At 42.8% G+C, this 23,486-nt stretch overlaps 1 protein-coding gene across 2 annotated transcripts in view; it reads left to right on the forward strand.

Annotated features, from left to right (window-relative positions):
* Window positions 1-281: 281 nt before the first annotated feature.
* Window positions 282-23,486, forward strand: part of LOC115124246 (anthrax toxin receptor 2-like) — a 218,934-nt gene continuing 195,729 nt past the window's right edge. For both annotated transcript variants that reach the window (XM_065026883.1, XM_065026882.1), the window contains exons 1-6: window positions 282-803; window positions 12,412-12,483; window positions 18,076-18,147; window positions 18,404-18,485; window positions 21,368-21,472; window positions 21,732-21,881. In XM_065026883.1, coding sequence (XP_064882955.1) covers window positions 652-803; window positions 12,412-12,483; window positions 18,076-18,147; window positions 18,404-18,485; window positions 21,368-21,472; window positions 21,732-21,881 — 633 coding nt within the window. In that variant the 5' untranslated portion in view covers window positions 282-651. The remainder of the gene's footprint in view (window positions 804-12,411; window positions 12,484-18,075; window positions 18,148-18,403; window positions 18,486-21,367; window positions 21,473-21,731; window positions 21,882-23,486) is intronic.

The raw sequence follows: 23,486 nt of genomic DNA on the forward strand, positions 1-23,486 counted from the left end.
GGGGCAGAACGACAGATTTGTACCTTGTCAGCTCGGGGGTTTGAACTTGCAACCTTTCGGTTACTAGTCCCATGCTTTAACCACTAAGCTACTATGGGCCGACATGTTCTGGTGATTGAATTGTGCATAGCCTTTTGCCTTTCCCCTTTCCCCAACCTCTGAAAGACCTTACAGCAGCTGTTGGGTGTGTGCTTGCGCTCTGACAGCACTGCGACCACCCGGAGACCCATTCAACTTTAGCACATCTGTTTTCACCAGGCGCATGCGCCTTTTGGAATGAACCTAACTTTTCGTGGGAGTGTGCTGCTTCGTGTAGCCTACGGGGAAGTTTTATGCAATGGGCTATTGAATTGACCCAACACTTGCTGAGACTTGCTGAGGTTACAAGAGATAGTGTAAAATGGTCATAGGACGTTAGGAAATACTGTCGGTGACATGGGCTCTGTTATTTCCTCTATTTTGTAAGAAGGCTATATATCATTGTTGCGCTTGTATGCGTTTTGACATCTTGCTCCTCAACCGTTGCAGATGTGCGAATCGTTTTTAGTTTACTCACTCGGCCTGCTGTTCATGTGCTAGAATAATACGTGTGTAATTTCGCTTTAGAAGTTTACTTTGCGGCCCACAACGGCAACACCGTTGAACTTGACAATGAAGGAGAAAACACGCCATCGCGCTAAATTCCACTGGACGTCAACAGCAGTAACAGCTGGCGTAATTCTGCTGAGTTTGTTTGCTTGGTCTTGTCGTGCAGAAGAAGCGTCTTGCCACGGAGCTTACGACTTATACTTTGTTTTAGATAGGTAAGTAAAACGTTGTATCACAATCTGTTTCACAGGAGTAGCTGCTTGTGCTTAGGGATGCATACAAAAAAAACAATGTAGCTACAGTGCTACAATATAACAGTTGAACAATAACAATGTGTCCACAATGTCACCTTTACCAATGTACAGTCACAACGACTCTTCATATGTTTTACATTCAAAACAAATCCTGTATATGTTTTGTCCGTTAGTTTCAGCAGCTGAAAGGTTACATTGGTTAGTTCTGGTTGCCTGCTTATATGATATATAACGCTGGTCTAAATTTAATTAGAGGACATTCCAACACATGCATCATCATTAGGACGGTTGAATCATGGTCAAGTTCAACTCAGGGCAGCAAAGAGGAGTTATCATGAGGATGCAGGACAACTACAACATAGTCTAGTGTGTATGTGACAGATTGACATGGGTTCAAATCCCAGTCTCCTGCGCATCAGAAATACTATTATTACCCCGCTGAGCTAAGAGCCTACGCATTCGTTTGGGGGAGCTAATACAAGTATTCCGGTCTCGGGAAAGGTTATAAGTCACTTTGAGTAGTTGGCCGAACCACCTCTGTTCCACTTTACTTTAAAGATAACTTTAAAGCTCTGATTTCATCACCAGTTCATGCCAGGCCTATGACAGCATGACTGTGGGCTATATTGAATACACTGTATATTTCTGCCAAACCATAATAACATGAAGCTACAGAGACAAAACTTTAGGGTTGAAGCCTAAATCTAACCATCGGTTTAACACAAATCCCTTTGTTTGCCATAAATGTGGTTTACTAACTTGTTACGATAATTATGTTCTCAATGTTCATAAACCCAATTCAATTAAACTACTCTGCCTGAATCCCAGAATGTGTAAGAAACTGGTTGAAATGAATGAAACGGAGGCCCAGCTACAATAGTCAGAAAGTTTATTGACGAGAGAGCGCTGGTCTGTTGAACAAAACAATTAATTTTATACTGGCTTCTCACTCACACACATTCACACTAACATTAGCACACAATGTCCTGCTACCCAGCCGACAAAGATTAGGGGAATCCGTGAGATTTACTCCCTCAAGATAGGGAGACCGAGACCCTGGGAAGTACTCTCAGTGGCCCCAGCCAAGGTCGGTTTTTAAGATACTGTTATAGACATATTGTACAGACTATGGTTATACATAATTCTAATCAATTTCATACGATTATATGGCTTCAGGGTGGAATATTCTAGTCATTCGTATAAATTCCATCAACACTAACTTGTAACATCAGGACAGTTCTTTCCAGAATTGAGTTGGGAGACAACTCAATTTAGTTTCAAAGACAATGTGGTTGTCTTTCATCTATCACCACTTCCAGCAGACAATGTGTGAAGTATGGGCTTTTGTTCTCCTATATGCAAGCTGCAAAGTAGGCATGACATCAGCTCAGTTTGGTAGAGCATGGCTTTCAAACCCTCTGTCTACTCCTCCCCTTCCTGCCCCAGTTTCAAACCCTCTGTCTACTCCTCCCCTTCAAATCAAATCAAATCCAATTTATTCATATAGCCCTTTGTACAAAATATCTCAATGCTTTACAGAAACCACCTAAAACCCCAAACAGCAAGCAATGCAATGTGAACACGGTGGCTAGGAAAACTCCCTAGAAAGGCCAAAACCTAGGAAGAAACCTAGAGAGGAACCAGGCTATGTGGGGTGGCCAGTCCTCTTCTGGCTGTGCCGGGTGGAGATTATAACAGAACATGGCCAAGATGCCCCAGTTTCAAACCCTCTGTCTACTCCTCCTCTTCCTGCCCCAGTTTCAAACCCTCTGTCTACTCCTCCTCTTCCTACCCCAGTTTCAAACCCTCTGTCTACTCCTCCTCTTCCTGCCCCAGTTTCAAACGCTCTGTTGGATCGAGGAAAGGACCCTACAATATAAAGTATTCACAAAGCTTATCACCCAGATTGGTTATTAGTTACTATATTGTCAAAGTGCAGTGGAACTTTGATAATGATAACAGTTATCTCAGCTATCGACCAAGATAGTTTATTTCATGAAAGTAGGTGGTAGTGGTATTGTAGCAAGAAAGTGAGTAGACCAGGGAAGTAGACCAGAGAGGTCGACCAGGGAAGTAGACCGGGGAAGTCGACCGGGGAAGTCGACCGGAGATCGACCGGGGAAGTCGACCAGGGAAGTGGACCAGGGAAGTCGACCAGGGAAGTAGACCAGGGAAGTGGACCAGGGAAGTGGATCAGGGAAGTGGACCAGGGAAGTCGACCAGGGAAGTAGACCAGGGAAGTGGATCAGGGAAGTGGACCAGGGAAGTAGACCAGGGAAGTGGATCAGGGAAGTGGACCAGGGAAGTAGACCAGGGAAGTGGATCAGGGAAGTGGACCAGGGAAGTCGACCAGGGAAGTAGACCAGGGAAGTCGACCAGAGAGGTCGACCAGGGAAGTAGACCAGGGAAGTAGAAAAGGGAAGTCAACCAGAGAAGTGGATCAGGGAAGTGGACCAGGGAAGTAGACTGGGGAAGTAGACCGGGGAAGTAGACCAGGGAAGTGGATCAGGGAAGTAGACCAGGACACAGTACTTGAGTTCATTGAATCTCTGTTGTCATGCAGCTGTAGAAACTCACAACACAAAATATTAGTGGTTATAATACAAAATATGTTTCTGGACTCTGCTCATCCTGAGCACCATAATGAACACTTTACCAATATAACGAGACAGTATAGAGACAGTATAGAGACAGTATAGAGAGACAGTATAGAGACAGTATAACGAGACAGTATAAAGAGACAGTATAGAGACAGTATAACGAGACAGTATAACGAGACAGTATAAAGAGACAGTATAGAGACAGTATAACGAGACAGTATAAAGAGACAGTATAAAGAGACAGTATAAAGAGACAGTATAGAGACAGTATAAGAGACAATGGATATAAATATATAGTATAAAAGACAGTATGGACAGTATAACTAGACAGTATAACGAGACAGTATAGAGACAGTATCAAAGTATACAGACAGTATAAAGAGACAGTATAAAGTGTCCATTAGGCCTTATAAAGATTTAGTTTTTATCAGCAGTATAGAATTATATTAAGACAGTATAAGCCCCACAGTATAAAGAGACAGTATAAAGAGACAGTATAGAGACAGTATGAAGAGACAGTATAACGAGACAGTATAAAGCAGACAGTATGTTCCATATAGAGCAGTGAAGGACAGTATGCAGACAGTATAAAGAGACAGTATAAAGGGTATAACGAGACAGTATAAAGAGACAGTATAATGAGACAGTATAGACAGTATAAAGCAGTATAATGAGACAGTATAAAGGCTGGGATAAACAGTATAGAGACAGTATAAAGAGACAGTATAATGAGACAGTATAAAGAGACAGTATAAAGAGACAGTATAGAGACAGTATAAAGAGACAGTATAATGAGACAGTATAAAGAGACAGTATAATGAGACAGTATAGAGACAGTATAATGAGACAGTATAAAGAGACAGTATAACGAGACATTATAATGAGACAGTATAGAGACAGTATAAAGACAGTATAGAGACAGTATAGAGACAGTATAATGAGACAGTATAAAGAGACAGTATAGAGACAGTATAATGAGACAGTATAGAGACAGTATAATGAGACAGTATAGAGACAGTATAAAGAGACAGTATAATGAGACAGTATAGAGACAGTATAAAGAGACAGTATAATGAGACAGTATAGAGACAGTATAGAGACAGTATAGAGACAGTATAGAGAGACAGCCAACAGCAGCAGGGGGGTGGGGGATCAAGTTCATAGAGTCTTCAGGAATTGTATGACTCACGTTCAATTTAGTTTCAAAGACAATGTGGTTGTCTTTCATCTATCACCACTTCCAGCAGACAATGTGTGAAGTATGGGCTTTTGCTCTCCTATATGCAAGCTGCAAAGTAGGCATGACATCAGCTCAGTTTGGTAGAGCATGGCTCTTGCAACGCCTGCATAGTGGGTTCGATTCCCGGGACCACCTATATGAAAAACATGCATGGGGTTGTGTAGGCTGGGATCCAAATGTAATGCAGCTGTTACCTGTCCAAAATTGTAATCTGTAATGTAACTTTTGAATTACCCCAAACTCAGTAATGTAATCTGATTACATTCAGTTACTTTTAGATTACTTTCCCCTTAAGAGGCATTAGAAGAATACAAAATGTATGTTCCAATTGAGGACATCTATTGCAGGATAAATCCATGTTAAAGTTTTGTTCCATATGGATGTTACATTTTACTGTATGGGTTGGTTATGTGGGCTTCTTCTAACCCATCGCTTTCTGTTACGTATAATAATATGATTCAATTATATATCTACATTAAAAACCAAAGTCATCAGAATTCCAGTCATTCCAATAAATGTTATACCCCTTGATCTTCAAGAATAGGACTTGGAAAATATGGAAGTATAGATTAGTCAAATAGTTTTACCTGCGAATAACCCCAAAACGAAGGACTTATTAGCCAGCCCGAGTCTGTTGTTTATCATTGTGTTGTCATGGAGGACTGATTAGGTCATTGATTCTAGTTGAAAAATAAAAGGCTGTGCTCATGGCATGGCTTTGAGCACTACTGAAAAGTGCTATTTACATGTGAAAAATGAGATCCATATGCTACATTTGCTAGAGGCCTATTGTTGACCTTTTTGTTAGTGACACTTTGGTATCTTGATAATATGCAGCTGTTTAAAGGGCAAATCCACAGATGAAACATTAACAAAACGGTCGCCCTGCCTCTGTTTTGGTTAAAAGCTGTGGTATTGGCCTGGAGAAATGTAACCACTCTCAGATGAATAGTTGTATAGTTGTAACCATGTTATGAGACTATACAGGACTGACCATCCATGATATCAACATGATAGTTGTAACCATGTTATGACGATATACAGGACTGACCATCCATGATATCAACATGATAGTTGTAACCATGTTATGAGACTATACAGGACTGACCATCCATGATATCAACATGATAGTTGTAACCATGTTATGAGACTATACAGGACTGACCATCCATGATATCAACATGATAGTTGTAACCATGTTATGAGACTATACAGGACTGACCATCCATGATATCAACATGATAGTTGTAACCATGTTATGAGACTATACAGGACTGACCATCCATGATATCAACATGATAGTTGTAACCATGTTATGAGGATATACAGTGTTTGTTTACATTTACAATGTTTAAACATTGGAGAAAAACAAGCTGATATTTTGGGTTCTCAAGGAGTGCAACAGTTGATCTAAACTCATGAGGCATTTATATATTCCTCAAGAATCAATGGATATAAATATGGATGTAGCAACTACAGATTGCCCCTTTAAGTCTTATCAAAAGTGTACAAATTTGAACATGTGTCCATTAGGCCTTTGGATTTATTTTTTATCAGCATGAATTATATTAAGCAATAAAAGCCCCACTTTTTTTCCAAAGGCTGGGATCCACAGTATGCAGCTGTTGTTCCATAGGCTGGGATCCACAGTATGCAGCTGTTGTTCCATAGGCTGGGATCCACAGTATGCAGCTGTTGTTCCATAGGCTGGGATCCACAGTATGCAGCTGTTGTTCCATAGGCTGGGATCCACAGTATGCAGCTGTTGTTCCATAGGCTGGGATCCACAGTATGCAGCTGTTGTTCCATAGGCTGGGATCCACAGTATGCAGCTGTTGTTCCATAGGCTGGGATCCACAGTATGCAGCTGTTGTTCCATAGGCTGGGATCCACAGTATGCAGCTGTTGTTCCATCTGGGATCCACAGTATGCAGCTGTTGTTCCATAGGCTGGGATCCACAGTATGCAGCTGTTGTTCCATAGGCTGGGATCACAGTATGCAGCTGTTGTTCCAAGGCTGGGATCCACAGTATGCAGCTGTTGTTCCATAGGCTGGGATCCACAGTATGCAGCTGTTGTTCCATAGGCTGGGATCCACAGTATGCAGCTGTTGTTCCATAGGCTGGGATCCACAGTATGCAGCTGTTGTTCCATAGGCTGGGATCCACAGTATGCAGCTGTTGTTCCATAGGCTGGGATCCACAGTATGCAGCTGTTGTTCCATAGGCTGGGATCCACAGTATGCAGCTGTTGTTCCATAGGCTGGGATCCACAGTATGCAGCTGTTGTTCCATAGGCTGGGATCCACAGTATGCAGCTGTTGTTCCATAGGCTGGGATCCACAGTATGCAGCTGTTGTTCCATAGGCTGGGATCCACAGTATGCAGCTGTTGTTCCATAGGCTGGGATCCACAGTATGCAGCTGTTGTTCCATAGGCTGGGATCCACAGTATGCAGCTGTTGTTCCATAGGCTGGGATCCACAGTATGCAGCTGTTGTTCCATAGGCTGGGATCCACAGTATGCAGCTGTTGTTCCATAGGCTGGGATCCACAGTATGCAGCTGTTGTTCCATAGGCTGGGATCCACAGTATGCAGCTGTTGTTCCATAGGCTGGGATCCACAGTATGCAGCTGTTGTTCCATAGGCTGGGATCCACAGTATGCAGCTGTTGTTCCATAGGCTGGGATCCACAGTATGCAGCTGTTGTTCCATAGGCTGGGATCCACAGTATGCAGCTGTTGTTCCATAGGCTGGGATCCACAGTATGCAGCTGTTGTTCCAAAGGCTGGGATCCACAGTATGCAGCTGTTGTTCCATAGGCTGGGATCCACAGTATGCAGCTGTTGTTCCATAGGCTGGGATCCACAGTATGCAGCTGTTGTTCCATAGGCTGGGATCCACAGTATGCAGCTGTTGTTCCAAAGGCTGGGATCCACAGTATGCAGCTGTTGTTCCATAGGCTGGGATCCACAGTATGCAGCTGTTGTTCCATAGGCTGGGATCCACAGTATGCAGCTGTTGTTCCATAGGCTGGGATCCACAGTATGCAGCTGTTGTTCCATAGGCTGGGATCCACAGTATGCAGCTGTTGTTCCATAGGCTGGGATCCACAGTATGCAGCTGTTGTTCCATAGGCTGGGATCCACAGTATGCAGCTGTTGCAGGAGCGCATTTTTCACTGACTGTCCACTGGTTTCAAAAACAATGATTGATGGGCAGGTTAAACTTTTTGAATTCATCCATTATTGGGTTCAAATACACATTTAGATTTGTGATCAGCCATCCACAACAACCACAATCCGTAAGGCACAAATAGCTACATGAGAGAGCAGCAGTGTGATTCACATCAATGTGCTATGTAAATATTAATGAATAAGTGATATCCGTATCGCCGTAGACTACACCACTGATGTCATCAACCTTACCTCCAAACGTTTATTCAAGTTGGAGAATGTTTGGATGCCGACAGCAGTTGTACCATTGGAAGACATAGCTTGGACTGTAGCCTAGAAAAGACTATTCCTGCTCTTTTCCCACAATCCATCAAACACAGTTGGTGTATCATCATAGTGGTCTCTGACATCATAGTGGTCTCTGACATCATAGTGGTCTCTGACATCATAGTGGTCTCCGACATCATAGTGGTCTCCGACATCATAGTGGTCTCTGACTTCATAGTGGTCTCTGACATCACAGTGGTCTCTGACATCATAGGGGTCTCTGACATCATAGGGGTCTCTGACTTGTGGTCAGACTCTCTCAGGTGGAACAAACAAACTTGCTCCTTTTTTTCAAACTTGCTCCCCAACCCTGTTACTCCCTAACCTGTTACTCCCCAACCTGTTACTCCCCAACCTGTTACTCCCCAACCCTGTTACTCCCCAACCCTGTTACTCCCCAACCTGTTACTCCCCAACCCTGTTACTCCCCAACCTGTTACTCCCCAACCCTGTTACTCCCCAACCTGTTACTCCCCAACCTGTTACTCCCCAACCCTGTTACTCCCCAACCCTGTTACTCCCCAACCTCTTACTCCCCAACCTTGTTACTCCCCAACCCTGTTACTCCCCAACCCTGTTACTCCCCAACCCCTGTTACTCCCCAACCCTGTTAATCCCCAACTCTGTTACTCCCCAACCCTGTTACTCCCCAACCTGTTACTCACCAACCTGTTACTCCCCAACCTGTTACTCCCCAACCTGTTACTCCCCAACCCTGTTACTCCCCAACCTGTTACTCCCCAACCTGTTACTCCCCAACCTGTTACTCCCCAACCTGTTACTCCCCAACCCTGTTACTCCCCAACCTGTTACTCCCCAACCCTGTTACTCCCCAACCTGTTACTCCCCAACCCTGTTACTCCCCAACCCTGTTACTCCCCAACCTGTTACTCCCCAACCTGTTACTCCCCAACCTGTTACTCCCCAACCTGTTACTCCCCAACCCTGTTACTCCCCGACCTGTTACTCCCCAACCTGTTACTCCCCAACCTGTTACTCCCCAACCCTGTTACTCCCCAACCTGTTACTCACCGACCTGTTACTCCCCAACCTGTTACTCACCAACCTGTTACTCCCCAACCTGTTACTCCCCAAACCTGTTACTCCCCGACCTGTTACTCCCCAACCCTGTTACTCCCCGACCTGTTACTCCCCAACCTGTTACTCCCCAACCTGTTACTCCCCAACCTGTTACTCCCCAACCTGTTACTCCCCAACCCTGTTACTCCCCAACCTGTTACTCCCCAACCCTGTTACTCCCCAACCTGTTACTCCCCAACCCTGTTACTCCCCAACCTGTTACTCCCCAACCTGTTACTCCCCAACCCTGTTACTCCCCAACCCTGTTACTCCCCAACCTGTTACTCCCCAACCCTGTTACTCCCCAAACCTGTTACTCCCCAACCCTCTGCACGCATTATAAGTCACTTTGGATAAAATTGTCTGCTGAATGGCATATACGGTATAAAAAAATAACAAATATATATTATATATACTGCTCAAAAAAATAAAGGGAACACTTAAACAACACAATGTAACTCCAAGTCAATCACACTTCTGTGAAATCAAACTGTCCACTTAGGAAGCAACACTGATTGACTGCCGCCTCTACACTCTAACCACTAGGCTACCCTGCCGCCTCTACACTCTAACCACTAGGCTACCCTGCCGCCTCTACACTCTAACCACTAGGCTACCTGTCCACTTAGGAAGCAACACTGATTGATTGACTGCCGCCTCTACACTCTAACCACTAGGCTACCCTGCCGCCTCTACACTCTAACCACTAGGCTACCTGTCCACTTAGGAAGCAACACTGATTGACTGCCGCCTCTACACTCTAACCACTAGGCTACCCTGCCGCCTCTACACTCTAACCACTAGGCTACCTGTCCACTTAGGAAGCAACACTGATTGACAATATATTTCACATGCCGTTGTGCAAATGGAATAGACAGAACTCCCAATAAAGGAGTGGTTCTGCAGGTGGGGACCATAGACCACTTCTCAGTTCCTATGCTTCATGGCTGATGTTTTGGTCACTTTTGAATGCTGGCGGTGCTTTCACTCTAGTGGTAGCATGAGACGGAGTCTACAGCGTAGTGTCTAGAGCATGGAGGCGCTACGAGGAGACAGGCCAGTACATCAGGAGATGTGGAGGAGGCCGTAGGAGGGCAACAACCCAGCAACAGGACCGCTACCTCCACATTTGTGCAAGGAGGAGCAGGAGGAGCACTGCCAGAGCCCTGCAAAATGACCTCCAGCAGGCCACAAATGTGCATGTGTCTGCTCAAACAGTCAGAAACAGACTCCATGAGGGAGGTATGAGGGCCCGACGTCCACAGGTGGGGGTTGTGCTTACAGCCCAACACCGTGCAGGACGTTTGGCATTTGCCAGAGAACACCAAGATTGGCAAATTCGCCACTGGTGCCCTGTGCTCTTCACAGATGAAAGCAGGTTCACACTGAGCACATATGACAGACGTGACAGAGTCTGGAGATGCCGTGGAGAACATTCTGCTGCCTGCAACATCCTCCAGCATGACCGGTTTGGCGGTGGGTCAGTCATGGTGCGGGGTGGCATTTCTTTGGAGGGCCGCACAGCCCTCCATGTGCTCGCCAGAAGTAGCCTGACTGCCATTAGGTACCGATATGAGATCCTCAGACCCCCTGTGAGACCATATGCTGGCGCGGTTGGCCCTGGGTTCCTCCTAATGCAAGACAATGCTAGACCTCATGTGGCTGGAGTGTGTCAGCAGTTCCTGCAAGAGGAAGGCATTGATGCTATGGACTGGCCCGCTCGTTCCCCAGACCTGAATCCAATTGAGCACATCTGGGACATCATGTCTCGCTCCATCCACCAACGCCACGTTGCACCACAGACTGTCCAGGAGTTGGCGGATGCTTTAGTCCTGGTCTGGGAGGAGATCCCTCAGGAGACCTTCCGCCACCTCATCAGGAGCATGCCCAGGCGTTGTAGGGAGGTCATACAGGCACGTGGAGGCCACACACACTACTGACCCTCATTTTGACTTGTTTTAAGGACATTACATCAAAGTTGTATCAGTCTGTAGTGTGGTTTTCCACTTTCAAACTCCAAATCCAGACCCTCCATGGGTTGATACATTTGATTTCCAATGATAATTTTTGTGTGATTTTGCACATTCAACTATGTAAAGAAAAAAGTATTTAATAAGAATATTTCATTCATTCAGATCTAGGAAGTGTTATTTTAGTGTTCCCTTTTATTTTTTGAGCAGTGTATATAATCTTAAATCATTGGTCTAGAACACATGCAGCTGACTCATGTTATGCTCAGTCAGCAGCACACTTCAATGTTAAACCTATGTCTTGATGCACTGCAGAAGGCTCCCTCTTTGTGTTATCAGTACAGTAACCAGAACTATATCACCATCACTGTAAACTATATCACCATCACTGCAAACTATATCACCATCACTGTAAACTATATCACCATCACTGCAAACTATATCACCATCACTGTAAACTATATCACCATCACTGCAAACTATATCACCATCACTGTAAACTATATCACCATCACTGCAAACTATATCACCATCACTGTAAACTATATCACCATCACTGTAAACTATATCACCATCACTGCAAACTATATCACCATCACTGCAAACTATATCACCATCACTGTAAACTATATCACCATCACTGCAAACTATATCACCATCACTGTAAACTATATCACCATCACTGCAAACTATATCACCATCACTGTAAACTATATCACCATCACTGTAAACTATATCACCATCACTGCAAACTATATCACCATCACTGCAAACTATATCACCATCACTGCAAACTATATCACCATCACTGCAAACTATATCACCATCACTGTAAACTATATCACCATCACTGCAAACTATATCACCATCACTGCAAACTATATCACCATCACTGCAAACTATATCACCATCACTGTAAACTATATCACCATCACTGCAAACTATATCACCATCACTGCAAACTATATCACCATCACTGCAAACTATATCACCATCACTGCAAATCAGCTGTTGGTCCACATATAGTCCCTTGTGACTCAGTTGGTAAGCTATCAACACCAGGGTCGTGGGTTTGATTCCTGCTGGGCTCACATTTATTCACTCATCACAGACTGTAAATTGTCTTGGTAAATGGTATATATTCTACTGTATATATTAACGGTGTTTTCTGTTGCAGGTCAGGGAGTGTTTCTAAAGACTGGGGTGAAATTTATGCCTTTGTGAAGAACCTTACAGACCGATTTGTGAGGTGAGTATTTTTTTCCCCCAAACATGGTAATTGTATGTTATACAAATGAACTGTGGTCTGGGAAAAGGGACAACGCTGGACTGTAGTTTGGATATATGTTTGTTAAAATGGAACCTGATCCCCTTGGACACATTTTGTTTTACAATAATAACAGTGGATATTATTATAACTGACTTTTGTCCAGCTAAAACACGAATCAAATTCGCCCCAGTCCATTAAACCGATACAGCCTTGTATATTTACCAACTATTATAGTGGAAAGTTCACAATGTTCAACCTGTGGTGAATGAATAAAAGCAGAACAGGATCAGTTAACCAAATTGAATTGTAGGCATAGGACTCGTGTGAACGTAACCGGTTGTCACACTCTCACCTTAGTTATCTTTGTTTTCTTAGTTATCTTTGTTTTCTTAGTTATCTTTGTTTTCTTAGTTATCTTTGTTTTCTTAGTTATCTTTGTTTTCTTTATTATTTTGGTTAGGTCAGGATGTGACGAGGGTGGTAATGTGTGTTTTTTTGTCTTGTCTAGCGGTTTTTCTATATCTATGTTTTTTTTGTATGTCTAGGTATTTGTAGGTCTATGGTGGCCTGAATTGGTTCCCAATCAGAGACAGCTGTTTATCGTTGTCTCTGATTGGGGATCCTACTTAGGTTGCCATTTTCCATTTTGGTTTGGTGTGTTATTGTCTATGTGTAGTTGCATGTCAGCACTCGTGTGATATAGCGGTTTGTTAGCTTTGTTCAGTGTTTGTGCGGCCTTCCATTAAAAGAAGATGTACGCTTATCACTATGACGAACGTGGTACCGGTTTAAATAAATTAATGGAGGTAGGTCTGTGCCCCCCCCCCCCCCAAAGGTTAAAAATGTGTAAAAACAATAATATTAAATACATCCTCAGCTTTCTTATATAATCTAGACAGTGGTGGAAAAAGTACCCAGTATTCATACTTGAGTAAAAGTAAAGATACATTAATAGAAAATGAAGTAAAAGTTGCAAGTCACCCAGTAAAATACTACTTGAGTAAAAGTCTAAAGGTATTTGGGTTTTAAATATACTTAAGTATCAAAAGTAAATATAATTGCTAAAATATACTTAGGTATTAGAAGTATAAATCATTTCAAATTACTTATATTAAGCGAACCAGTGAGTTTAAAAAAAAATTTCTTCATCAAGAATGTGGGCAAAATGTCATAAGAATAGTATTAAGAATAGTTTTCCATACTGTATTTTGTCGATTCTTTTCGTAACGCAAATATTGAGTCGTGACTGAGACAAACTGGTTTAATTTCGGTCCCGAGGCAAAACCAGTTGATGCAGCTGCTGTTGTTAATAGTTTACAGTTCATCAGACTGAAATATAGTCTTGTTTCCATGCAGTCCAGCATGTCAGATCTCTACTGTTTACGTGTACAGGCTGCTACATTTATGTAGATTTGTTTTTGATTGCGTCTGTCAGGAGTGATGTGTTATCATGCTTGTTAAATAAATACCGGAGGAAAGGGGAGAGCGCCTTGAGATTTGTGCGTTGTGCCCGGGCCCGCACAACCTGCGATTTCTGTGAATCTGATTGGTCAAGAGATGCACCGTGCCTGCAGCAGCACTTGGATGTGAAGGACAGAGAAATGGTGCGAGTTCACAAATGAGGGAAATCGTAATAAAAAACGGTACTTGGCCACTCTTTTTAACGCTTTGCGTCGTTATATTTTGCTAAACTAAATCAAAAGTCATATGACGCCACACCTGATTGAAAAGTGAAAACGCCACCTAGCCACACGTTTTTCCGGTGGCCCTGATTGCAGGGCGATTTTTTTTTTGATTGCGTAACAACGGCGGTTGACTAAATGTTATGTGCCAGTCCAGACGGTATCGACCCAGCCAAACATAAATGAAGAAACGATTTGTTGAAGAAAATAGCAAATGGGCCAGGTGTGAGTGGGTGGCAGCGAGGATCAGTCTTCTGGGCTGTGAGAATGGCCATTTGTAACCGGGGTGGACCAGATCCACACATAGATATCTATCCCTCCTCCCGATCGCAGAATGGGCCAGAAGACTTGGGTTCGGGTAGTATTTGACATGTTTCAAATATTTTCAGCGTTTGCTCTAGCCTGCCTAGAGCGCCAGATGGGCGGATGCTTACCGTTTTGGGACTATTCTATTGGTTCATTAAGTCAGGCAAGCTTAGTCAAGCACAGATAAAGCATTTTTAAATGAATGAAAGGATTTCAAATAGTATGTGAACTCAGGCGGTCTGCACGGAATGGGCCAGGGAGAGGCAGGGAGACAGGGAATGTACAGTAAGGCAAAAGAACACTGAGAGGCGAGGACAATCTGCTATACAATGCTCCTTTACCAAGAACACTTCTGTTCTGCCATGTGGAGCATGCAGACTGGAGAGATTTCTCTTCTTTTTTTTCCCTTTCTCCGGATTTCTCCCAGTCTGGCATTGCAAGCAAGCTCTTGATTTATTCAGTGTTGGTTGGAAGAGAGAACCGGAGAAGGTTTTAATTGAAATGACAGGCTTATATTTCAGTCTAGCCTCAGATGTTAGTCTAGATATATAAGATCAATAATATCTGTATAGTTCAGATGTGATTCTAGCCAATCTATCACCTGCCTAAAGTTAAAACTGATACAAATTCTTTTACATTTCTCAGTTACGACTAGAATACATTCTCAATGTCCTCAAACAAACTACTCAGTCATGTTCCATAAATACTTCTTCAGGAAGTACGTGATCTATATGGCTGCTGTATTTCCTTGCCAGATATGGCCGTGTGGCGTAAAGATGTGCTGTGGGGGAGGACTGGATGAGACTGGATGAGACTGGATGAGACTGGATGAGACTGGCTGAGACTGGATGAGACTGGATGAGACAAGTTCAGACTAGTTAAGATTAGTTAAGATTAGCTGAGCCTGGCAGAGATTGCCTGAGACTGGTTGAGATTAGCTGTGTGTGTGTGTGTGTGTGTGTGTGTGTGTGTATTGATGTATCATTGCCATGACAATCTGTTTCCTGTCTCTCATCACTTCCTCCTTCCACAGGAGAACAGCATATCCTCCCTTAAGTCACATACTCAAATTAGGTGATACAATGTAGTGTATTGGTATCTTGTATACCATGTAACGTTTTTTGATCGTTTTCTTTTCGTCACACTGCACATCTGAAGTAATGTCTTTACACTTACATGCTGACCAGATCGCTGGCGTGCATGTTTATTTTGTCCACGCTCACCAGACGCGATCATGACACGCAGGTTGAAATATCAAAACAAACTCTGAACCCAACTATATTCATTTGGGGACAGGTCAAAAAGCAAACATTCATGGACATTTAGCTAGCTACCTTGCTGTTGCTAGCTCATTTGTCCTGGGATATAAACATTGGGTTGTTATTTTACCTGAAATGCACAAGGTCCTCTAACAATCCACAGATAAAAGGGTAAACCGAGTATTTCTAGAAATCTCTCCTCCTTCACGCTTCTTCTTTAGACTTTACATGGCGGTTGGAAACCAACTTTAAGGTGCATTACCACCACCAACTGTAGTGTGGATCTTCAGTTCATCTTTCAATCACCCACGTGGGTATATGCTCCAAAAAAACAATGAGGAGATGGGAGAGGCGAGACTTGCAGCGCATCAAGCATCACAAATAAAACCAAGTTCTATTTTAGAGCCTGGCTACGCAGACTGTCGTTGACGCGATGATTGAGTAACATGAATGTGTACATTTATTTTGCAACGCACGTGATGCGAGCGGTATGGTCAGCATGCTCGACAGCCTATTCAATAACTATATATCTCATGCTGTTTTTCTCATGTCATTGAGATTCTGAGTTGTATTACTGTGCAGTCTCATTGGAAAAAGGATGTGTAATTCATTAATTAACTTTTAACTTGTAATTTTAGTGTAGAAAGTATACAACACTAAAAGCTATTATTGATATACAGTTCCAGTCAAAATTATGGACACACCTACTGAAATAACACATATGGAATCATGTAGTAACCAAAAAAGTGTTAAACAGCTCAAAATATATTTTATATTTGAGATTATTCAAATTAGCCACCCTTTGCCTTGATGACAGCTTTGCAAACTCTTGGCATGCTTTTCAACCGTCTAGAAAGAGTTCCCACATATGCTGAGCACTTGTTGGCTGCTTTTCCTTTACTCTGCGATCCAACTCATACCAAACCATCTCAATTGGGTTGAGGTCGGGTGATTGTGGAGGCCAGGTCATCTGATGCAGCACTCCATCACTTTCCTTCTTGGTCAAAAAGCCCTGACATAGCCTGGGGGTGTGTTGGGTCATTATCCTGTTGAAAAACATTATATTATTATATTCCCAATAAGCGCAAACCAGATGGGATGGTTTATCGCTGCAGGATGCTGTGGTAGCCATGCTGGTTAAGTGTGCCTTGAATTCTAAATAAATCACTGACAGTGTCACCAGCAAAGCACTCCTGCATCAACACACCTCCTCCTCCTTGCTTCACGGTGGGAACCACAAATGCGGAGACCATCTGTTTACCTACTCTGCATTTCACAATTACACGGCGTATAAAACCAAAAATCTCAAATTTGGACTCATCTGACAAAAGGACAGATTTCCACCGGTCTAATGTTCATTGTTCGTGTTTCTTGGCTCAAGCATGACTCTTCTTCTTATTGGTGTCCTTTAGTAGTGATTTCTTTGCAGCAATTTGACCATGAAGGACCGATTCACACAGTCTCCTCTGAACAGTTGATGTTGAGATGTGTCTGTTACCTGAACTCTGTGAATAATTTATTTGGGCTGCAATTTCTGAGGCTGGTAACTCTAATGAACTTATCCTCTGCAGCAGAGGTAACTTTGGGTCTTTTTTTCCTGTGGCGGTCCTCATGAGAGACAGTTTCATCATAGCACTTGATGGTTTTTGCGACTGCTCTTGAAGAAACATTAAAAGTTCTTAAAATTGTCCGTATTGACTGACCTTCATGTCTTAAAGTAATGATGGACTGTCGTTTCTCTTTGCTTGTTTGAGATGTTCTTGCCATAATATGGACTTGGTATTTTACTAAATAGGGTTATCTACTCTATACCACCCTTACCTTGTCACAACTGATTGGCTCAAACACATTAAGAAGGAAAGAAATTCCACAAATTAACTTTTAACAAGGCACACCTGTTGATTGAAATGCACTGCAGGTGACTACCTCATGAAGCTGGTTGAGAGAATGCCAAGAGTGTGCAAAGCTGTCATCAAGCTAAGGATGGCTACTTTGAAGAATCTCAAATATAAAATGTATTTTGATTTGTTTAACACTTGTTTGGTTACTACATGATTCCATATGTGTTATTTCAAAGTTTTGATGTCTTCACTATTATTCTACTATGTATAAAATTGTAAAAATAAAGAAAAACCCTTGAATGAGTAGGTCTGTCCAAACTTTTGACTGGTACTGTACACTGACCTGTAAAAAATTGGAGTGGATTTAACAAGTGACGTCAATAAGGGATCGTAGCTTTCACTAGGATTTACCTGGTCAGTCTATGTCATTGAAAGAGTGGGTGTTCTTAATGTTTTGTCCACTACTGTTTTGTTTCATTCCAGCCCCAGCATGAGGGTCTCCTTTATAGTGTTCTCATCTTCAGCCAAAGTGATGTTACCTCTCACTGGAGACAGGTATTATATTCCTCTATTGATAATGACATGTAATACACCTTGTTGTAACACATCATAAAGGATCATAGTACATGTTATTGCTGTAACTAAAGTACTAAAGCATTAGTGTATTCCTGGCAGGTTTTTAAATCTGACTCATTTAATTGAAGTTTAGTCATGACAGTCCCCAATGGCTATTTATATGCGTATCCAATAGTAAACACACCCACCGTACCAGAACATGTTGGATAGTGAATTGATGTCTTTTTGTTTGAAGGTATGAAATCCAGGAAGGCCTGGAGAGACTGAGAGAGGTGAAGCCTGCAGGGGAGACCTACATGCATGAAGGGATTAAAGAGGTGCAGTATGGGTAACACCTACATTGGATAGTCTCCAGTAGATTCTTCATAGATGTTAGACTAAATATCTACTAGACCTAAACCTACTCTAAACCTAACCCTAAACCTACTCTAAACCTAACCCTAAACCTACTCTAAACCTAACCCTAAACCTAACCCTAAACCTGACCCTAAACCTACTCTAAGCCTAACCCTAAACCTACTCTTATCCTAACCTTAAACCTATTCTATTCTATTCTATCCCTGACTCTAAACCTAACCCTAAACCTACATTAAACCTAACCCTAAACCTAACCCTAAACCTACTCTAAACCTTACCCTAAACCTACTCCAAACCTAACTCTACTCCAAACCCAACTCTTAACCTAAACCTAAACCTACTCTGAACCTAACCATAACCCTACTCTAAGCCTAACCCTAAACCTGACCCTAAACCTACTCTAAGCCTAACCCTAAACCTACTCTTAACCTAATCTTAAAACTATTCTATCCCTAACCCTAAACCTACTCTAAACCTAACCCTAAACCTACTTTAAACCTAACCCTAAACCTAACCCTTAACCTAACCCTAAACCTACTCCAAACCTAACCCTACTCTAAACCTAACCCTAAACCTACTCTAAACCTAACCCTACTCTAAACCTAACCCTAAACCTACTCTTAACCTAACCCTAAACCTACTCTTAACCTAACCCTAAACCTACTCTATCCCTAATCCTAAACCTACTCTAAACCTAATCCTAAACCTACTCTAAACCTAATCCTAAACCTACTCTAAACCTAACCCCAACCCTACTCTAAACCTAACCCTAAACCTAGTCTAAACCTAAACCTAACCCTACTCTAAACCTAAACCTACTCGAAGCCTAACCCTAAACCTACTCTAAACCTAATCCTAAACCTACTCTAAACCTAACCCTAAACCTACTTTAAACCTAACCAAACCTAACCAGTCAAAACTACTCTACTAATGACATGACCACATTTGAAAACGACTTCACCTCACTAGAGAAGCCTTCAGTACTGTACAGAATATGTTATGCTCGTAACAGGTACATACTGTGCTAGCCTTGTCTTTACTTGTCCGCTAGGCATTGGTGTGTTTTATCAGTTTGGCACTGAGCCCTGTTTAGATGGGGAGCAATTCAGGTGCCTCCAAGATCTAAATAAACACTTCTAACTCCTAGGCTGAGTCCCAAATGGCACCCTATTCCCTATATAGTGCACTACTTTAGACCAGAGTGAAAGGAGATACCCAGTCAGTTACACTACTGAATCAGAGTGGTGCTCGGGCCTTCCTTAATCGCCGTCTGCGTTATCAGTGCCCGGGGAACAGTTGTTGTTGGGGATTAACTGCCTTTATCAAGGGCTGAATGGCAGATTTTTCTACCTTGACGGCTGGGGGATTCAAACCAGCGACCTTTCGGTTGCTGGCCCCCAACACTCTTAACCGCTATAAAGTGCAGTATAAAGGGAATATTAAACGGTTAGGTCTGAATTTCTATTCTGCAGACATACTGTACAGGGTTGGGGTCAATTCCATTTAAATTATAGTCAATTGATTCAGGAAATGAACTTAAAATCTAAGTCCAATTTTCCTTTATTCAACTAGGCAAGTCAGTGAGAATCCGCTAACGGGATCGATATGACAACAGCCAGTGAAAGTGCAGGGCGCCAAATTCAAAACAACAACAATCCCATAATTAAAATTCCTCAAACATACAAGTATTTTACACTATTTTAAAGATACACTTCTTGTTAATCACACCACAGTGTCCGATTTCAAAAAGGCTTTACAGCGAAAGCAAACCAAACGATTATGTTAGGTCAGAGCCAAGTCACAGAAAAACACAGCCATTTTTCCAGCCAAAGAGAGGAGTCACAAAAAGCAGAAATATAAATAAATTAATCACTAACCTTTGATGATCTTCATCAGATGACACTCATAGGACATCATGTTACACAATACATGTATGTTTTGTTCGATAAAGTTAATTTGTATAAAAAAAATCTCAGTTTACATCGGCGCGTTACGTTCAGTAGTTCCAAAACATCTGGTGATTTTGCAGAGAGCCACATCAATTTACAGAAATACTCATCATAAACATTGATTAACGATACAACTATTATTCATGGAATTGTAGAAATAACCCTCTCTGGCAGACCTCTGACTCATTCCCCTCTTATTTGCTCCCACTTCACAGTAGAAGCCTCAAACAGGGTTCGAAAGACTGTTGACATCTAGTGGAATATGACCAATATCCCACTGTATCTTCAATAGGTAATGAGTTGAAAAACTACAATCCTCAGATGTTCCGCTTCCTGGTTGGATTTTTTATCAGGTTTTTGCCTGCTATATGAGTTCTGTTATACTCACAGACATTATTCGAACAGTTTTAGAAACTTCAGAGTGTTTTCTATCCAAATATACGAATGATATGCATATCTTAGCTTCTGGGACTGAGTAGCAGGCAGTTTACTCTGGGCACCTCTGGGCACCTTATTCATCCAAGCTACTCAATACTGCCCCCAGCCATAAGAAGTTAAGAACAGATTCTTATTTACAATGATGGCCTAGGAACAGTGTGTTAACTGCCTTGCTCAGGGGCAGAACGGCAGATTTTTACCTTGTCAGCTCAGGGATTTGATCTAGCAAACTTTCGGGTTATTGGCTCAACGCTCTAACCACTAGACGACCTGCCGCCCCTTTGAAATCATGGAGCATTGAGGAAAACTGAAATCAGAGTTGGAATTTCTGGTAACTTCCTGGCTAAATTGACTGATTTTTAAATTAAATTGACCTCATCCCTGTACAGTTTGTTCTAATTCATTCATAATCCCATATCTCTGTTTATTCATACCTCTTGTGTTTGAACCTAAAGGCAAACAATCAAATCAAATCCCAAACCACCAAGTCCTCCAGCATCATCATAGCTCTGACAGACGGAAAGCTAGAGGTCTTCATACATCAATTAACAGTTGAAGAGGTGAGCTTGATTTTATAAAAAAAAACTACGTTTACATTTTCACGTTTGTTAGTTCAAGATTATTATTTTTTCCCAGACACACCGATTAAACATGGCGTTGGACTAGAAACCCATGCTCAATGGAGAATCTTCATTTAAATGCTTTTTAGGCCATGACTCAACATAATCTGGATTCGAGAAACTGGCCATTAATATCCAAATGTAGAGTGTTACTTATTGTTTTAAAGTTAAAGTTATTCATATTTTTTCTCTAATGCAGGCCAACATTGCGAGGACCTACGGTGCTCGAGTGTACTGTGTTGGTATTAAGGACTTTGACGAGCAACAGCTAGCCGAGGTGGCAGACACCAAAGATCAAGTGTTCCCTGTCAAAGATGGCTTCCATGCACTCAAAGGCATAGTAAATTCAGTAAGTTTGCATTGTTTTGTTGATTTATTTGTTCATTTATTCGCTAGAAATGTACAATAAGGGTTCTGATTCAAGGTAATTTATTTTTGAGTTATTTGGTAACCATTTTTAATGGAAGTTACTTTTCCTTGAAGAGACAGACATTCAAATTGAGGTGCATGGAAAGAGCCATGAGCACGTGGAAATAAGTGCTTGTTCCTCTGTTTCCTCCAACATGGTCGTGTCTCCTCAGTACTGTGTCTGTTTCCTCCAACATGGCCGTGTCTCCTCAGTACTGTCTGTTTCCTCCAACATGGTCGTGTCTCCTCAGTACTGTCTGTTTCCTCCAACATGGCCGTGTCTCCTCAGTACTGTCTGTTTCCTCCAACATGGCCGTGTCTCCTCAGTACTGTCTGTTTCCTCCAACATGGCCGTGTCTCCTCAGTACTGTCTGTTTCCTCCAACATGGCCGTGTCTCCTCAGTACTGTCTGTTTCCTCCAACATGGCCGTGTCTCCTCAGTGCTGTGTCTGTTTCCTCCCACATGGCCGTGTCTCCTCAGTACTGTGTCTGTTTCCTCCAACATGGCCGTGTCTCCTCAGTACTGTCTGTTTCCTCCAACATGGCCGTGTCTCCTCAGTACTGTCTGTTTCCTCCAACATGGCCGTTTCTCCTCAGTACTGTGTCTGTTTCCTCCAACATGGTCGTGTCTCCTCAGTACTGTCTGTTTCCTCCAACATGGCCGTGTCTCCTCAGTACCGTGTCTGTTTCCTCCAACATGGCCGTGTCTCCTCAGTACTGTCTGTTTCCTCCAACATGGCCGTGTCTCTTCAGTACTGTCTGTTTCCTCCAACATGGCCGTGTCTCCTCAGTACTGTGTCTGTTTCCTCCAACATGGTCGTGTCTCCTCAGTACTGTCTGTTTCCTCCAACATGGCCGTGTCTCCTCAGTACTGTCTGTTTCCTCCAACATGGCCGTGTCTCTTCAGTACTGTGTTTCCTCCAACATGGCCGTGTCTCCTCAGTACTGTCTGTTTCCTCCAACATGGCCGTGTCTCCTCAGTACTGTCTGTTTCCTCCAACATGGCCGTGTCTCCTCAGTACTGTCTGTTTCCTCCAACATGGCCGTGTCTCCTCAGTACTGTGTCTGTTTCCTCCAACATGGCCGTGTCTCCTCAGTACTGTCTGTTTCCTCCAACATGGCCGTGTCTCCTCAGTACTGTCTGTTTCCTCCAACATGGCCGTGTCTCCTCAGTACTGTCTGTTTCCTCCAACATGGCCGTGTCTCCTCAGTGCTGTGTCTGTTTCCTCCCACATGGCCGTGTCTCCTCAGTACTGTGTCTGTTTCCTCCAACATGGCCGTGTGTCCTCAGTACTGTCTGTTTCCTCCAACATGGCAGTGTCTCCTCAGTACTGTCTGTTTCCTCCAACATGGCCGTGTCTCCTCAGTACTGTGTCTGTTTCCTCCCACATGGCCGTGTCTCCTCAGTACTGTCTGTTTCCTCCAACATGGCCGTGTCTCCTCAGTACTGTTTCTGTTTCCTCCAACATGGCCGTGTCTCCTCAGTACTGTCTGTTTCCTCCAACATGGCCGTGTCTCCTCAGTACTGTCTGTTTCCTCCAACATG

Source organism: Oncorhynchus nerka, linkage group LG13 (genome assembly GCF_034236695.1).
Source record: "Oncorhynchus nerka isolate Pitt River linkage group LG13, Oner_Uvic_2.0, whole genome shotgun sequence".
In the NCBI taxonomy this organism is placed as follows: Eukaryota; Metazoa; Chordata; class Actinopteri; order Salmoniformes; family Salmonidae; genus Oncorhynchus; species Oncorhynchus nerka.